A 17,042-nucleotide genomic window follows, 5' to 3' on the forward strand; every position below is an offset into this window, starting at 1 on the left:
ATTAACCTTCGGATGACCAAGCGGGGGAAATTTGGACCCCAGCGTATGTTTTTCTTTAATAAATTCAAAAGTATTTTCAATTTTTAACTCATTATTTTTTTATTTGACTTTAATATCATTCTACATATCCTCATATTTTGAAATAAAAAAAATTCCCTACATTTTACGAATAAAAAATATATTCTGAAGTTGATGTTTAGTAAAATACCGTCTATTATGTGTAATTCCAAGTAGTTTTACGCTAATGACATCGACTTTGCAAAGTAACAACACACTTACTCAACATACACACTACACATTACACATGACACTAATACTCATGTTGTGACTGGCTGAATGACATAAAGTCCATGCCATAAAAAATCATTTTTTTTTTGTTAATTGTCTCCCCTTGGTCATCCGTGCAACAAAAAAAGGTTGGTCATCGGAAGGTTAAACAATTCAATTATTTGATTTTTCACTTAAACATAATGAGCGTGAAAATGAGCCAAGGCTAGTTAGGCGGAGGCCTTAAACCTTGATTAGCCATTGACTAATTGGACTATCATATGTAAAAGTTTATATGGTCAAAAAATTGTCATTTTTAGTTTTAGTTGAATTTTAAACCTACCTGCTCAGTTTCTCTATCTCTGTGCTCAACCTTGGCTGACTCGAAAGTTTAAGCTGATTTTATGTTGATCATTTTCTTTGCTTCCTTGGGACACTTGTGGCACTTATTTATATGGCCAGTCATTTTATTCACATTCGCAATCTTGTAACACTTCAATTACAACTAACAGATTTATTCTCGTCAATGTTCCACATTTTCCAAACGCCATGCTTTTTACGTGGCATGTTTATAACGGGGTATAAGGGGTGCAAGTGGAAGAATTCGAAATAAATATAAGAAAAACGCGAAAAAAACGAGGTTAGGTTTGATTTTATTTTTCTTGCATGCTTTGTCTACTCCGGCAGGCCCACAGCCAGCGCAAACCGTGTGACAAAATGCGGGTTGCCTGCTTGCAAGCTTTTAAAATCTTTAAAAACAAAGTTAAGGTTAAAAAGAGGAAAAAACCCAAATTTGAGTGGGTAAATATATTTTTGGGTATTTACCCGGTAAATACCCGGTATTTATATATTTACCCATCGGGTAAATACCCACGGCACATCACTAAGTATGGGTAACCACATTCTACCGAGGAATTTGCGACACAATTGGTTTCATTTATCATTATTTTTTTTAGTAAAATTGTGGCTTTATTTCCATTTAAAATAGTTGATTAGAAAAGTCCACAAGGAAATAACTTCAGAACAACATAAATTCACTTAACTGAAGAACAATATAATTTTTTTCTTGGAAACGGTTGACTTAAATTAAAACGGTTAAGTTAAAAAAATGTTATAGGGCTTTGTTCTAAATTGTGTATTATATCCATACCTTAAAGGAGCGCACTATTTTCGGGGACACCCTGTGTAACTTAAATAGTTTTTCAGATTTTATAATTTATTTTTTTCTTCTTTTTGTAGAGACTTAACTCATTCTACTCCTCTGTTTCTTACCCAGTTATTAACACGTTGACGGACAGAACGTCTATTATAAACGTCTAATTTCCATTGATGTAATGTGACACAACGTCTATTTATAGACGTTGCATTTTCCCTATTCTACTTTGTAAAATACATATAGTGTCAAAACACTTGCTTATATATTTGACGCACTGTCCGTCAACGTGTTAATGTTCTCCATCTTGCATTTCTGTCGTATATCTGTGCTTCTAGGTTTGTCCCATAGTGTCTTACCATCGATTTTTCACCACCACTTGTTATATTATCTAACCCTCCAGCTCTAACTTACATCTTATTGGATTTATTCTTATAACCATGCATTTTGTTTTTTTTTTTAAATAAACACGTTAAATTTTCTGAAATAAAATCATATGAGGAAATTGTGAACCATCTTCACTTTAAGAGATTAGTATTGCATCGTCTGCACAGCAGATTATTTGAATTTGTTTTTCTCCCTTTTGGATCCATTTTTACGTTATTTTTTTTACCATTTCATCCCTGTTTCTTAATGTTGTTCTGATAGTCCGTTCTTTAACGGTAAAATATTGCAAAACCTCTAAATTTTAAATAACCGCTTGGATTGACATGAAATTTGGCATACACATAGCTAACAAGTCAAAGAAAAAAAATAATATTGTGCCGATATGTGCTTTTGCCCTGGGGTGGTTTTCACCCCCTCTTGGGGGTGAAAAAATATTCGTCCAAAGAAAGTCAGGAAATCGATAAACTGGCTAATTTTAAGTAACTTTTGTTCTATAGAGTTTTTTCACCAAGTCAATACTTATCGAGTTATTTGGCAGTGAATATGTTCACTTTTTCAACAAAATAACCACGCTTTTAGACGGTTTTTCGCAAATAACTCAAATAGTAAGTATTTTGTGGAAAAAACATTCTTAGCAAAAATATAGCCTGTAAAAAATTCAAAAAAATGGTGTATATACCACGTCTCTACACCTAGTAGAAGCAGAGTTATACGTAATGAAAAATAGGTTCATATTCGTCAAATTCCAAATGGAATAATTTAACGTGAAATAACCAAAAATGAAGCACATTTCGGGGAAAACTCATTACAACTTATTTAAAGTGTTTAAAAAAAGCTTCATTTTTGTTTTATAAAAAAATTCTAGCATCAAAATTAAACAAGTTACGCTCAAAATAAAGTTAGTCCCTTTTGGTTTTGGTAAAAAAATCGAGAAAATCACCCCCTAATTAGTATCTTAAATGAACTTAATCGTTACGACTTCACAAGTTTCTTGACTCGTGTATATATTGTTTATATGATCTGTAAGTTTCATCGGTTTAAAGTCCTTATTATTGAAAGGGCTGTAGTTAAAAGGGGTTGAACGAGTCACTGATCACGAATGTATGCAAATTTAGAAACACCAAATCTCAATCAATTTTTGTCTAACAGAAAAACAAAAAATACATGATATTCAGAAAAGCAAATCTGACTTTTTTTGTTTTTCGGGATTTTTGGTATCACTAACAATTTTTAAGTTATTTTGAAAAAAAGCATATTTTTCAAAATTTTAATTTTTAAAAATTTTACTTTGAAACCAAATTTTTTCAAAAATAAGCACTTTAAATCGATGAAACTTACAGATAATATAAACACAACATAAGTAATATAATTTGTGGAGCGCTAACGATTAATTTCATTTAAGTTGCTAATTAGGGGGTGGTCTTCCCGATTTTTTTTTGCAAAAACAAAAGGGACCAACTTTATTTTGAGCGTAACCTGCTTAAATTTAAAGCTAGAAACTTTTTGTAAAAACAGAAATAAAGATTTTTTTAAACACTTTAAAATAGTTATAATGGTTTTTCTCAGAAAGTGCTTAATTTTTTGGATATTTTACGTCGAAATATTCTATTTGAAATTTGGTGAATATGAATATATTTTTCATTGGCTATAACTCTGGTTCTACGAGATTCAGAGACCTAACGCGTACACTAGTTTTTAAAAATTTTTATAGGCTATATTTTTGCTAAGAACGTTTTTTTCGACAAAATACTTACTTTTTGAGTTATTTGCGAAAAACCGTCTAAAAATGTGGTTATTTTGTTGAAAATGAACATATTCACTCGCAAATAACTCGAAAAGTGTTGACTTGGCGAAAAAGATCTACAGAACAAAAGTTACTTAAAATTAGTCAGTTTACCCATTTCCGGACTTATTTTGGACACATATATTTTTTCACCCCCCAAGAGGGGGTGAAAGTCACCCCAGGGCAAAAGCACACATCGGCACAATATCACTTTTTTTCTTTGACATGTAAGCTATATGTATGCCAAATTTCATGTCAATCCAAGCGGTTCTTTAAAATTTAGAGCAAAAACCGTGAAAGAATGGCCTATGAAGCTATTTCCTTGTGGCATTTTTATGATTAACTATTTAGTGGGAAATAAGCCACAATTAAATTGAAAATAGTAGATTATACCACGAGTCAATAATGATGGCTATTATTCCCGAGGAATATTTACGAACTGAGCCGCGTTAGCGGCGAGGGAGTAACATTCCGAGGGAATGAGAGCCATTATTGCGAGTAGTATACTCTACTTTATCGACGACAAATTAATTAATTTAAGATTTTTAATGAACAACTTTATTTGTGAAAAACATTAAAATTAGTAATAGTACAATTAATAAACTGAATTGGTTGAGAATCATCATTAACTTTAGTAGAATTTTTAATTATATTATATTATACGTTTTATTATAAATGGATTTCGATGTTTCAGGTATTAAGGTAGATGCTGTTGCTGTAGCTAGTTCTACAATTTCTGGTGGTGTACAATTAAAAGATTCTTCATTTTCGTCCATCTCAACACAAACTGTCAGATATACTATTCGTTTGACAGTGACACTTTTTGAGGTTGATTATTTTGTTTCCGTGGTGAATTTTGTGATTGTTGTGCCAGAGGGATTAATAGCTATTAATCCCGCATTATTAATCCCTAAGGGATTATTATATTGCATTATATTGCAAACACCACAAGTATAATACATATATTATGTATCAGTCGTAGATAAAATAATTTTATTAACGTTTCGAAGCCCAAATCGGGTTTCGTTGTCAAAATGCAAAATACTATGTATTTTGTATTTTGTATTTTGACAACGAAACCCGATTTGGGTTTCGAAACGTTAATAAAATTATTTTTCAATTTAATTGTGGCTTATTTCCCACTAAATAGTTAATCATTTCATCCCTGATCAGGATAAACAATAAAAGAATCGGGGAATTCCCCTGTCTTATCCCATTTTCAGCTTTAATTGGTTCAGTTAGTTTATCTTCTACTTTTACTTTTATTGGGTTTTTCTGGTAGATGTTTTCGATCATTTTAATTATTCCTAGAGGTACCTCTCTTCAGTATAACAAATAGTTAATGACCTTTAATTTTACCCTGTAAAATGCCTTCTTAAGGTCCACAAAACATAATTGTGCCGGTTTGTTATATTCCAATGATTTCTCTTGAACTTGCCTAGTTATAAGTATAGCATCGGTGCATGATCTTCCCCACCTAAAACATTGTTGTTCTTCTGCTAATGTTATAATTTCATTCAGTTTGTTCGTTATCACTTTGGTGGTTAATTTTAATGTGTTTAATGAGTTAATTCTTCTCTAATTCCCCCCGATTTGTCTCCTTTTGTAAATAGAGGTATTAAAATGCTTGATCTCCATTCTTGTGGTATTCTGTTTTGTTCTCCAAGTTTTTGTAATAATTTTAATAGTTGTTTAGTCAGATACTCCTCCGTACTTTAGAAGTTCGTTCGATATTCTGTACTCTCCTGGTGATTTTAGGGGAGATATGCCTGAGACGGCATACTTTTTTTTAAATGTTTTGTAATCGATAATCGATAGAGTTAGACATGTAATAAAAATCAAAGTCAGTGCTAGGAACATTTACATAAATATAACATTATTTTTTAACAAGGTACATATTATAGTTTTTTTCTGAGAAAATAAATTGTAAAGTATTACATGTGCCATCTCACCCACATACATGTGGGTAAGATGGCATACCCTTGAAATAAAGGCACTAATCTCGACTCATAAGTCACAAATAATTTTTTTTGTAGTCTTGGGTACACCGGCACATTCGGAATATGACCACTTGCCACAAATTTGGCAAGGTTAGTCATTTGGCACATCTTAGTCAGGTTTTTCGAGAACCAGATAATGAAAAGAGGCCATTACAAAAAATGCAAGCAGCATCTTCCTCGTCACTTGTCACAACATCGACGGAATCGATTTTGTCGGTTCGAATTCCTCTTAAAACGACCCATAACTGTAACGACAAACTTCAATCATATAACAAAATTAATGCAGTGTAAAAACGCATAAGGGTGAGATGGCATACCTATGCCATCTAATCCACCTGCTTACTATGCCATCTCAGGCAACATTGCAATCATACTGTTTTTTTAACCTAATTTTTCTTAAGCACATTTTTAAGATATAAATCGATACAGGCGTGATAGGCATAAGGTAAAGGAACATTACAAAATTTAAAAACTTAACTCAGGTGTAAAGACTCGCGAATTATAATGTGATACAAAAAAAGTCAATAAATATTTGGTCCTACTTAATTAACATTCCAAAGGCTACTGCTGTCAAAATAAAACTAACATGCATAAGTTCAACAATGTTGACAAATTTTAACTTGAGGAACTGAAAACTGTCACACTAGGCACCAAATTTGGAATAGTTTATGAAAAACGCGTGATATGCCATCTCAGCCAATATGCCGTCTCAGGCATACTTCCCCTATATGTTTTAATTTCCTTCCTTTACCTCTGCCTCCTCGTTGTTTATTTATTCGTTTGTCGTAACTTCAGGTGTTGGTGGTTCAATATCGTTACCTTTAACAATGTCCATGTTTTCATCTGAATGTGTTTCGTTTTAATTTATTCGTTTATTCTCACCAATTTTTTCTGATATTGTTTTCCTTTATAAGTATTCCGTGGATTCCGTATTTAGTCCTTCGACTCTGATTTTTGTTTTTGTTAGTGCTGCTTTTTGTGTATGAAGTATTTCATGATGATTCCTATTTTACGTAATACTAGGACTAGGATATCGCCATTAAATCACCACCTACATCTGCTGAATTGAGGTTTCTTACCTCAATTATTTTTAATGGGTGTTAATCTCTGTTGGTTACAACATAACATATCGTAGATTTTTTTTCCACGGGTGTCATTGAATGTATATTTTGTGTTGGTTTTGTAGTTAAAAAATGTGTTATTTATTTTAAGTCCGTTACTGGCGCAAAAGTTTATTATCAGTTCTTCATTTTCGCTCCTTTAAACATCATGTATACATTTTATAATAATTTTAATAGGGATTAATATGGGAGGAGCACCCGCTGGCCCTGCTGGAACAGGAAAGACAGAAACAGTCAAAGATATGGGAAGAACTCTGGGAAAATTTGTAGTTGTATTCAACTGCTCTGACCAAATGGATTTTAGAGGACTTGGTCGAATTTTCAAGGTAAATTAGTTTAAGTATTTATTAAAAATTAATAAACATTTTCAACATAAACATTTTGAATTATTTTTAGGTAATTTTGTTTAATTTTTCAACCTCACCATGAAAAAAATTTAGTATTAATGCTAGTAATTGAAAAATATTAATGACTAACAAAAACATACAAAGATTGCAATGTTTTTGAAAGGTTTAAGGTCAGCAATAAAGTTTTTATGTTGCGGTTTTTGCTATTCTTCTAGTCAGTAATTAATTAGACATTAACATGCCAGTGCATGCTGTTTTCTTCTTTGCTGCATGGTGTCCTTGTCCCATTACTCGAGTCAATGGGAGCAAGAATAGGATATTACCTCCGAATTCTATCCTACTGCATGGATTTTAATGAAATTTTGGGACTAGCCTCTACTTATCTCCTAATTCGAAGTCCACCCTATGCCAATGTGTGCTTTTATCTTGGGGGTGGTTCCCACTCCTTCTTAGGGATGGAAAATTTTTTGGTTAAAATTACCACGAAATTCGCTAGAGAAGCTAATTCTAAGCAAAAACTATTCTATAATTTTTTTTTGAAAACTCAATACTTTTTGAGATGTTTGTGGTTGAAAATTGACCATTTTCATTGAAACATAATACCTTTTCGAACGGTTTTTTTGCGAATACCTTAAAAACTATGCATCTAACTAAAAAAACTATATTAAAAATTTTGTAGGACATAAAAAACATAGAGACACTGGCCTTCATAAATCTTCTAGTTATAATATAAAAAGAGATATGATAGGTGAAATTAGTTATTTTTTGGTACATTCTCAAATTGGTGTATTTAACTTAAAATAACAGAGAAACGGTCGATTTTAGGTGTATAATGCTACTAATACCTTTTGTAGTGCTTTAAAAGACCTTTAAAATATTAAATATTAAAGGTCCATTACATTAAAAACTAAGCGAGATTTGCTGCAAACAAAATTGATAACTAATGTATTTTAAGAAAAAATGAGAAGTAATTTTAGCCCCCATCCAGCAAAATGTAAATGGATCGTTTTCCTTCCACAATAGCTTTTATTATAGTGTTATTTCTATGTTCAAAAATTAAACGGGTTTAAAATGAATGGTTTTTGAAAATATAGAGAGCATTTTTAAATTTTCTTAAAAATCTTCCTTTTTCTCCATGTAATTTTAAAATGATAAGAGATACAGTAATGTAAAATAAAAAGTAAATTTTTATCTGAAAAAGCCCTACATTTTTGTGCGGTATCTTTTTTTCGTATCTCTTATCTTTTTCGAGTTACATGGAGGAAAAGGAAGATTTTTAAGGAAATTTAAAAATGCGCCCTATAATTTGATCTTATTTTTTTTCAAAAACCATTCATTTTAATCCAGTCCAACTTTTTGAACATAGAAATAACACTATAATAAAAAGTATTGTAGCAGGAAAACGATTTATTTAAATTCTGATGGATGAGGGGTTAAATAAACTTCTCATTTCTTTTTAAAATACATAAGTCATCAATTTTTTTGCAGAATATCTCGCTTAGTTTAAATGTAATCGACATTTAGTATTACTCATTTTAAAGGCCTTTTCAAGCACTACAAAAGTTATTAGTATCATTATACACCTAAAATCGACAGTTTCTCTGCTATTTCAAGTTGAATACACCCATTTGAGCATGCAGCAAAAAACAAACTCTTCTTACCTACCATATCCCTCTTTGTATTGTAACTAGAAGATTTATGAAGGAACGAATCTCTTTGTTTTTTTATAACCTACAGAAATATTTGATATATTTTTTTTTGTTAGATGCCTGGTTTTTAAGGTATTCACAAAATTCCGTACGAAAATTTGTAATTTTTCAATGAAAATGGCCAATTTTCGACCACGAATAACTCAAAAAGTATTGAGTTTTCAAAAAATAATTATAGAAAAGTTTTTGCTTAGAATTAAGTTTTCTAGCCTCTTCCGTCGCTATTTTAACCACAACATTTTTACAACCGAGAAGGGGTGGAAACCATCCCCAAGATAAAAGCGCACATCGGCATAGGGTAGACTTTATTTCTTGAGCTATTCCCTACTTACTGTGAAAATATCAAGTAAATCGATACAGTAGGATGGAATTCGGAGCCAAATACCCTCATTGAGTGGCCTATAAATATAATTTATTATTTTACTAAACTAAATATTATTTATTAAATAATACTAAATATGTAACACCTAATAGGCTATTGATTATCTATTTTAGAAAGGAACTACAACGTTAACGAGGTTTTATTGTTTCCTATAGTCAATAAACTCCTAAATTTGAAAAAACCGCGGGTTTACCATTTACACGGGTGCGTTTTTGAGAAAGGGGTGAATTAGTCCTTAGGCACAGGGCGAATTGGGGTGAGTTCTATGAACTTTTGGTGCAAACACGTCTACAGGAAAATTGTTAACGGTTAAATTTACTATCGAAGTATCACATTTCAAAGTCAAGAATACTTTTTTTTACAAGAATATATTATGTCTGTGACCTGTATTGCCCCAGTTCCCAATATAGTCGGTTCGCTAAACTCAGACGCAACTGGCTAGATATTTTAGTCGATATTTTTTTTGTTTTTTGCCAATTTTGCAAAAATTGGCAAAATTACTAAGTATTTAGTGATTATTAACTATTTAGTAATTATTTTTTGCCAATTCTACTAAAATTTACAAAATTACCGACTTAAACATCTAGAAAGTTGCGTCTGAGTTTAGCGAACAGACTATATATCTTTTCATAACTAACCTAGCACTAACTGCTACAGTTATGAAAAGATATATTGGGAACTGGAGCAATACAAGTTTACAGACATGAATATATTCAAAAGGAAAGCAAGAAAAAAACACGAAAGATAGCAATTTTGTTTTTTGCTCCATAACTTTTTTCTACGGGAAGCTAGGTGTAGGTATTGCTTTCGAGAAAAAAAACTTCCATCATTTCTCTTTAAAATGACGTATATTAGAAGTCTCTGTGTTATGCAGTTTTCAAAATATGATTTTTCAAATTTCACCACTCAGAGCGATTTTGGAGCATTTTCTTTGTTACTTCGCAAACATTGTTCTGTAACTTTTTTTACGAAGATTTAGGCATATGCAATGTTACATTTAATAGAAAGAGAAGTAAATTACCTTTAAAATAGTCTATCGTAGAATTCTGTATAAGTCTTTTTGAGCAAGATATGGTTTTTCAACGTTTTATACTTTTAATGATTTTTGATATATTTTACGATTATTTTTAAATTTCTCATTGTAACTTTTTTTATTGTATCTTATATATATTGTGCAATAGAAAATAAAGCTTATTTTCTTTACTTTAAAATGGGGTATTACAAACGATTCTAGGATTATTTGTAAACAAAATATATGCTTTTTCAAAATGTGACCTATACACATGCAATAGGTCCCACTAAGCTAAGTTGAAACCATATGGAAAACATTTTTATTATTAACTTTATGAAAAAAAGTTATTCTTTATAAAATGCTCTGCATAGTCCAAAACCTAAGATGCAACAATCAGATATAAAATTTTATCAATAGTGTACGAGGTATGTTAAAAAATATGAATTTCGCTCAAGAGTAAAGTACATTTATATTTCACAATATAGAAAAGTGTTATTAAAAGAAGTTATTTGCAATTAAAAATTAAGTTATAATGTGCAGTTATATTCTTTTAATTGAAAAAAATTAAAAATTTTAAAATTTTTCTCAATTTACGGATACCCTTGGATATCCTACGGATATCTTGTTTAAAAATAGGAATTTTTTGCAATACAGCATTTTGTAAAGAAAATATACTTTTTTATTTCACAATGTATATACCTAAATGTACAAGGAAAAGAGTCATAATGAAAATTTAAAAAAATAATTTTAAAAATATCAAAAATCATTAAAAGTATAAATCCTTGAAAAAGCATAACTTGCCTAAAAGTAATCATACGGCCTTACACAATAGACCATTTTAAAGGTAATTGACTTCTCTTCCTACTCAATGTACCATTGTATATACCTAAAAATGCGTGGAAAAAAGTTACAGAACAATGTTTGCGAAATAATGGAGAAAATGGTCCAAAAATGCTGTGAGCGGCGAAATTTGAAAAATACAGTTTCGGAAACGGTAGCTCCTAAAGACCTCTGCTAAACGTCATTTTAATGAGAAAGGATGGAAGTTATTTTTCGCTGAAGCAATGCCTATACCTATATCTCTGCGGAAAAAAGTTATGGGGCAAAAAGCAAAATTTCTTCCTTTCGTGTTTTTTTCTTGCTTTTCTTTTGAGTATATTTTTGTAAAAAAAATATTTTGGAATTTAAAATGTGGTATTTTGATAGTAAATTTAATCTGGAACAATTTTCCTGTAGACGTGTTTGTACCATAAGTGCGTAGAACTCACCCTAATTCACCCTGTGCTTAGGGACTAACTCACCCCTTCCTCAAAAACGCACCCATTTCAATGGTAGCACTCCGCGGTTTTTTCAAATTTAGAATTACGTTGACCATAAGAGGAAATAAAATCCTGTTAACGTTGTAGTTCCTTTTAGCTCTCTTATTTTGAACATAATCAATAGCCTATAAGCATGCGCATTTTTATTTCGACACTCAAAATTTTTGTTACAAAAAAATTTGGATTTTCAGAAATGAGTCATAAAATGTGAAATTTCAATTTTGCTAAAAATTGCGAGAATTCTTCACCTATTCTATCGAATTTTTTCTAGGGACTTGCTCAATCAGGAACCTGGGGATGCTTCGACGAATTCAACAGAATTGAGCTACCTGTGTTATCAGTAGCTGCTCAACAGATCTACATAGTTTTAGAAGCAAGAAAAGCACGCAAGCCATCGTTTATCTTCATGTACGGTTTTATTAACAAATAATCTAGCACCTTCTATTCTTTTTCTTCTTCTTCCTGCTGCCTTAATAGACTAGCGCCTGTTCCATCTTCGGTTACCTCCTCATCAGATATCGAGGTTGTCACTCCATCTCTTCCTTGGCCTTCCTATACTCATTCGGCCTTTTGGTAACCAGTCTCGTGCTATCTTTACCAGTCTTTATTCTTCCATTTTGCTTATATGGCTATAACATTCTTTTTGAAGTTATACTTCTTTAGGCGCGATGAGAGTGAATTTTTAATATTCTGGGCGCATGCGCACACAGACAGTATGAAGTTCGTTGCTAATATTTCAAGTTATGTATTTATCAGCGCAAATAAGGTATGTAAAGAATATACAGGGTGGCCCCGAAAATAGTGCGTTCCTTTAAGGTATGTATATAATATACAATTTAGAACAAAAAACTTCTATAACATTTTTTTCTAAAGTTAACCGTTTCCAAGAAAAAAATTACATTGTTCTCCATATAAGAGAATTTTTATTTTCATAAATTTGAATGACATGGCAACGTGGCGTAGAAGAACTTGTTGTCACTATGGAAATTTAACCTAATCGAACCCCTGTTTATTTACTATTTAAGGTGTGATTTTTGGGGTTGTTTACATCCGTAAGTACCTACCTGCAAAATAATTATTTCTTGCTATTAATGTGACTAGACCCCTGCAGATGTGGATGTCGGTTTGGTTGACATTTTCATTATTTTACCTACCAGATACAACTAACCTACAAACCTACTATTTTTAATTGCACGTTGTTGCCAGACTTCAGTTTGCATATCAAAATGTATTTTCGTTTTTTGGTCAAACGGCGGAATTTAGAAAAATATGTTATAAGATTTTTTTGTCCTACATTGTGCCTTTTACCTATACCTTTAAGGAACGCACTATTTTCGGGGACACCCTGTATATTAGTGTTTTTAGTAAATACAATGTGTTTTATTAAGGTGATACAGTAGCGATCAACAGGTAGCAAAAACGCGTTCCAAGATTGCGGCGGTAATTTTGAATATTTGTTCGAGATATTTGGCACACGTATTCGTAATATAATAAAGAATAGCGGTACAGAGCCCAATTTGAAAAATATATTAATATGTGGAAATTACTCTGTAATTAAATCCATCCAATGGCACTACAGCTCAAATCGAGCCTTGGCCTCCTTCAATAAGCTTCTCCAATCATTTCGATTTACCGCTGTTCTTTTCCATGAACGCGTTCCCAGGAAGTTCCTGGCATCCTCATCGACTTCGTCTTCCCATCTCTTTTTAGGTCTTCCAACCGATCTTCTTCCCTGCATTCTTGCATTCAGCAATTTTCTGGGGATTCTATTCTCATGCATGCGGACCACGTGCCCTGCCCACCGTAATCTCTGTAGTTTAGTGTGTTGTGCTAGAGTTGGTTCGCTATATTGCTCGTATATTTCTCTATTATACCTAATTCGCCAGTTGTTATTTTCCCTTATTGGGCCCAGTATCTTACGTAATACTTTTCTTTCAAACACATCTAATGCATTGGCAGATTTCTGTGTCACCACCCATGTTTCGCAGCCATAACTTACTATGGGCCTGATTATTGTTTTATATACCCGGAGTTTTGTTTTCCGGTGTACGTCTCGCGATTTGAATATGTGGCCCATCGCGAAATATGCTTTATTTGCCAGCACAAGCCTTCTATTTATTTCCGGTTCTTCTTCACTGCTTACAACCAGATCCATTCCTAGGTACGTGAATCTATTCACATGTTCTATATCGTCAATAAAGTGTTGTTGTGCCGGTCTATTTGATCTGGTTTGTATGAGTAGTTTTGTTTTATTTGTGTTTATTGCTAGCCCTACTGCTTCTGCACTCTGTTTCAACTCAACGTAGGTTTCTTCCGCTGCATTCCTTGTTCTGCTCATTATGTTTATATCATCCGCGTATGCTGCTAATTGGGTAGATTTGTTTGTAATTATGTTATTTCCGCTTACCGTCAACCGTCTAATTACATATTCAAGACCAAGATTAAAAAGCGTTGGAGCCAGTCCGTCGCCTTGTTTCAGTCCTTGCGTTATCGTAAACGCATCAGTGATCTGTCCTTGAATACATACTTGTGCTTCTGTTTCTGTCATTGTCATTTGCACTAGTCGTATTAATTTTGATGGTATGCCAAATTCTTCCAATATATTAGGTAGAATTGTTCTATCTATTGAATCATAGGCTTGTTTAAAATCTACAAAGAGATTGTAAACGTCCATGTCATATTCCCATGCTTTGGCTAGTATTTGTTTAACTGTAAATAGTTGGTCAATGGTAGATCTATTTTGCCTAAACCCTGCTTGATATTCCCCGATGATTTTTTCCGTGAGAGGTTGAAGTCTTCGATTAAGGATGTTTGTGAATATTTTGTATCCCGAACAAAGTAAATTACATAATTACTGTAATTAAATACAATATTAAAATAACGAGCCTGTACCGCCATTAAGAAGAACAAAAAAATATACTTTCTTCAAATAAACTTTTTTATCCGATGCCTAGATTTTGTGTCATTTTGGAACTACTAAAATTTTTTATTTCATTAGTAGTTCCAAAATGACAAAAAATCTAGGCATCGGATACAAAAGTTTATTTGAAGAAAGTGTATTTTTTTGTTATTCTTAATGGCGGTACAGGCTCGTTTTTTAATATTGTATTTAATTACAGTAATTTCCACATATTCATATATTTTTCAAATTGGGCTCTGTACCGCCATTCTTTATTATATTACTAATACGTGTACCAAATATCTCGAAAAAATATTCAAAATTACAGCCGCAATCTTGAAACGCGTTTTCGCTACCTGTTGATCGCTACTGTTTCCTCTTAATAATTGTCCATATAGTAACTGGAGAAACCTTAGCACAAAATACGAAGATTTAACCTAAAACACTTAAATAAAATGTGGTTCCTTACTGAGTTACAGGGTGTTTTATCTAAAAATTGAAAAACTATTTTTGCTCAGCATTTTAAAACTATTCGACGCATTCTTTTCATACTTGGCAGAAAGTGCGACTATTATATATCCTACTAAATTATGATAAACAAACGTTTCTAGCTACTACCAGAGGCATACGACAGGGGATATCGAATGGTTGGCCCTTCTCAAATTCTACGCCACTGAAGGAATTACTGTTTTAGTACCATTTTTAGATTCTCCAATACCTTCTACGTAAATAACATACTCCTCATTGGTAACGGTAAAGTCATTAGTTTTCGAGAAATTTGAAGTTAAATATGAAACGGCACTGTTATGTTGATTAAATTTATATGATTCCTAATATGATTAAAATAATTTAAAAATTATTTGTACCCAGTACTTTAAAACTATTTGGCGTATCCTTATCATACTTGGCAGAAAGTGTAGGTACTGTACACCCTACTAAATTAAGATAAATAAACGTTTCTAGCTACTACCAGAGGCGTACGACAGGGAATAGTGGCTGGTTGACCCTTCTCAAATTCTACGTCACTGACCAAGTTGCTATTTTAGTGTAATTTTTTAATTTTTTAATACTTCTTATATAAATAATATACTCTCCATTCGTAGCGATAAAATGATTAGTTTTCGAGATATTTGAAATTAAAAAGAAATTAAAAATGAAGAGATACAATACATTAATCAAAATAACCGTGTCGTTTCATTTTTAAATTCAAAGATCTCGAAAACTAATGACTTTATCGTTACGAATGAAGAGTATATTATTTTCATAGAAAGTATTGGAGAACCCAAAAATTTAATTGAAATAGCAATTCCGTCAGTGGCGTAGAATTTGGAGAGGGTCAACCATTCACTTTCCCACGTAGTACGCCTATGGTAATAGACAGAAACGTTTGTTTAAAATAATTTAGTAGTTTGTAAAGTACCTATACTTCCTGCCAAGTATGAAAAGGATACGTCGATTAGTTTTAAAATGCTGATCAAAAATAGTTATTAAATTTTTAGATAAAACACCCTGTAATTCAGTAAGGAACAACATTTTATTTAAGTGTTTTAGGTTAAATTTTTGTATTGTGTGCTAAGGTTTCTCCAGTTATTATATGGAAAATTATTAATGAAACACCCTGTATATTATTTATTATAATTTTTTTGTCTTTGGATTTGTCTTCCTCGGGAGTAAAATAATAAGTATCTATTATTATAACATCTTTATACTTCACTTGATCTATTTATCACCGTGATTTGTAATTAGGTCCGAGATGTCACGTAATCTGTGGTAATCCGACCACAGATCGAGAGGTCCCGGATTCGAATTTGTACAATTCATATTCTTTTTCTTTTAATTTTTGGTATTGTTTTTTGACATTATTTAACAATTTTTTTTGAAATTGCTAGGTAAGTATTAAAATTAATTTAATATTTAAATAAAATACAAATAAACTGTTTAGTATATTATTTATTTCGTTCAAATTATATAATAGAAGTATAACTTCTTACGTGCGTACAAAGTACACACACATTCTTTTTTTTTTTTTTTCTTTTCAGTGTCCAGTCATTTATATTTTCTATATTACAGCTTTACCTGAGGTCTGTGCTACGTTGTCTATCCCACAATTATTTTCCTGTAATATCTATTTGACAATCTTTTCTGTAATATCTAATGAACTATTTTCATTTCACACGTTTCCATCAGTCTTTTTGTCCTTGTGGTGTAAGGTCTTGTTTCCGCAGTGTAAGTATAATCGGCCTAACTACTGTTCCATTAAATAGATCTTGGCCTTTGTTTCTCTCCGTAGATGAGTGTTCTGACCTTTTATTAATGTTGTATATTTTAGGGATGGAGACAACGTTAGTATGAATATAGAGTTTGGTATATTCCTCACGATGAATCCTGGGTACGCAGGAAGACAAGAATTGCCAGAGAATCTGAAAATTATGTTCCGAAGTGTTGCTATGATGGTCCCTGATAGACAGATCATCATCAGAGTTAAACTAGCTTCCTGCGGCTTTAAAGAAAATGTTCACTTGTCCAAGAAGTTCTTTACCTTGTATCAGTTATGTGAAGAACAACTTTCTAAACAGGTGATTGATTTAAGACTATGGTTAACAATTTACCTATACCCTAAAAAAAGGATTTTTGCATTGATTTTAAAATTTAAACCAATTTGA

The 17,042-nt window shown here is 31.9% G+C and overlaps 1 protein-coding gene across 1 annotated transcript in view; it reads left to right on the forward strand.

The window, feature by feature from the left end:
• Positions 1-17,042, forward strand: part of LOC126889868 (dynein axonemal heavy chain 8) — a 424,246-nt gene that overhangs the window by 181,034 nt on the left and 226,170 nt on the right. The window contains exons 30-32 of the mRNA XM_050658553.1: positions 6,889-7,037; positions 11,752-11,888; positions 16,709-16,955. Of these exons, the coding sequence (XP_050514510.1) occupies positions 6,889-7,037; positions 11,752-11,888; positions 16,709-16,955 (533 nt within the window). The remainder of the gene's footprint in view (positions 1-6,888; positions 7,038-11,751; positions 11,889-16,708; positions 16,956-17,042) is intronic.

The sequence above is a fragment of the Diabrotica virgifera genome, chromosome 8 (genome assembly GCF_917563875.1).
Source record: "Diabrotica virgifera virgifera chromosome 8, PGI_DIABVI_V3a".
NCBI lineage: Eukaryota > Metazoa > Arthropoda > Insecta > Coleoptera > Chrysomelidae > Diabrotica > Diabrotica virgifera.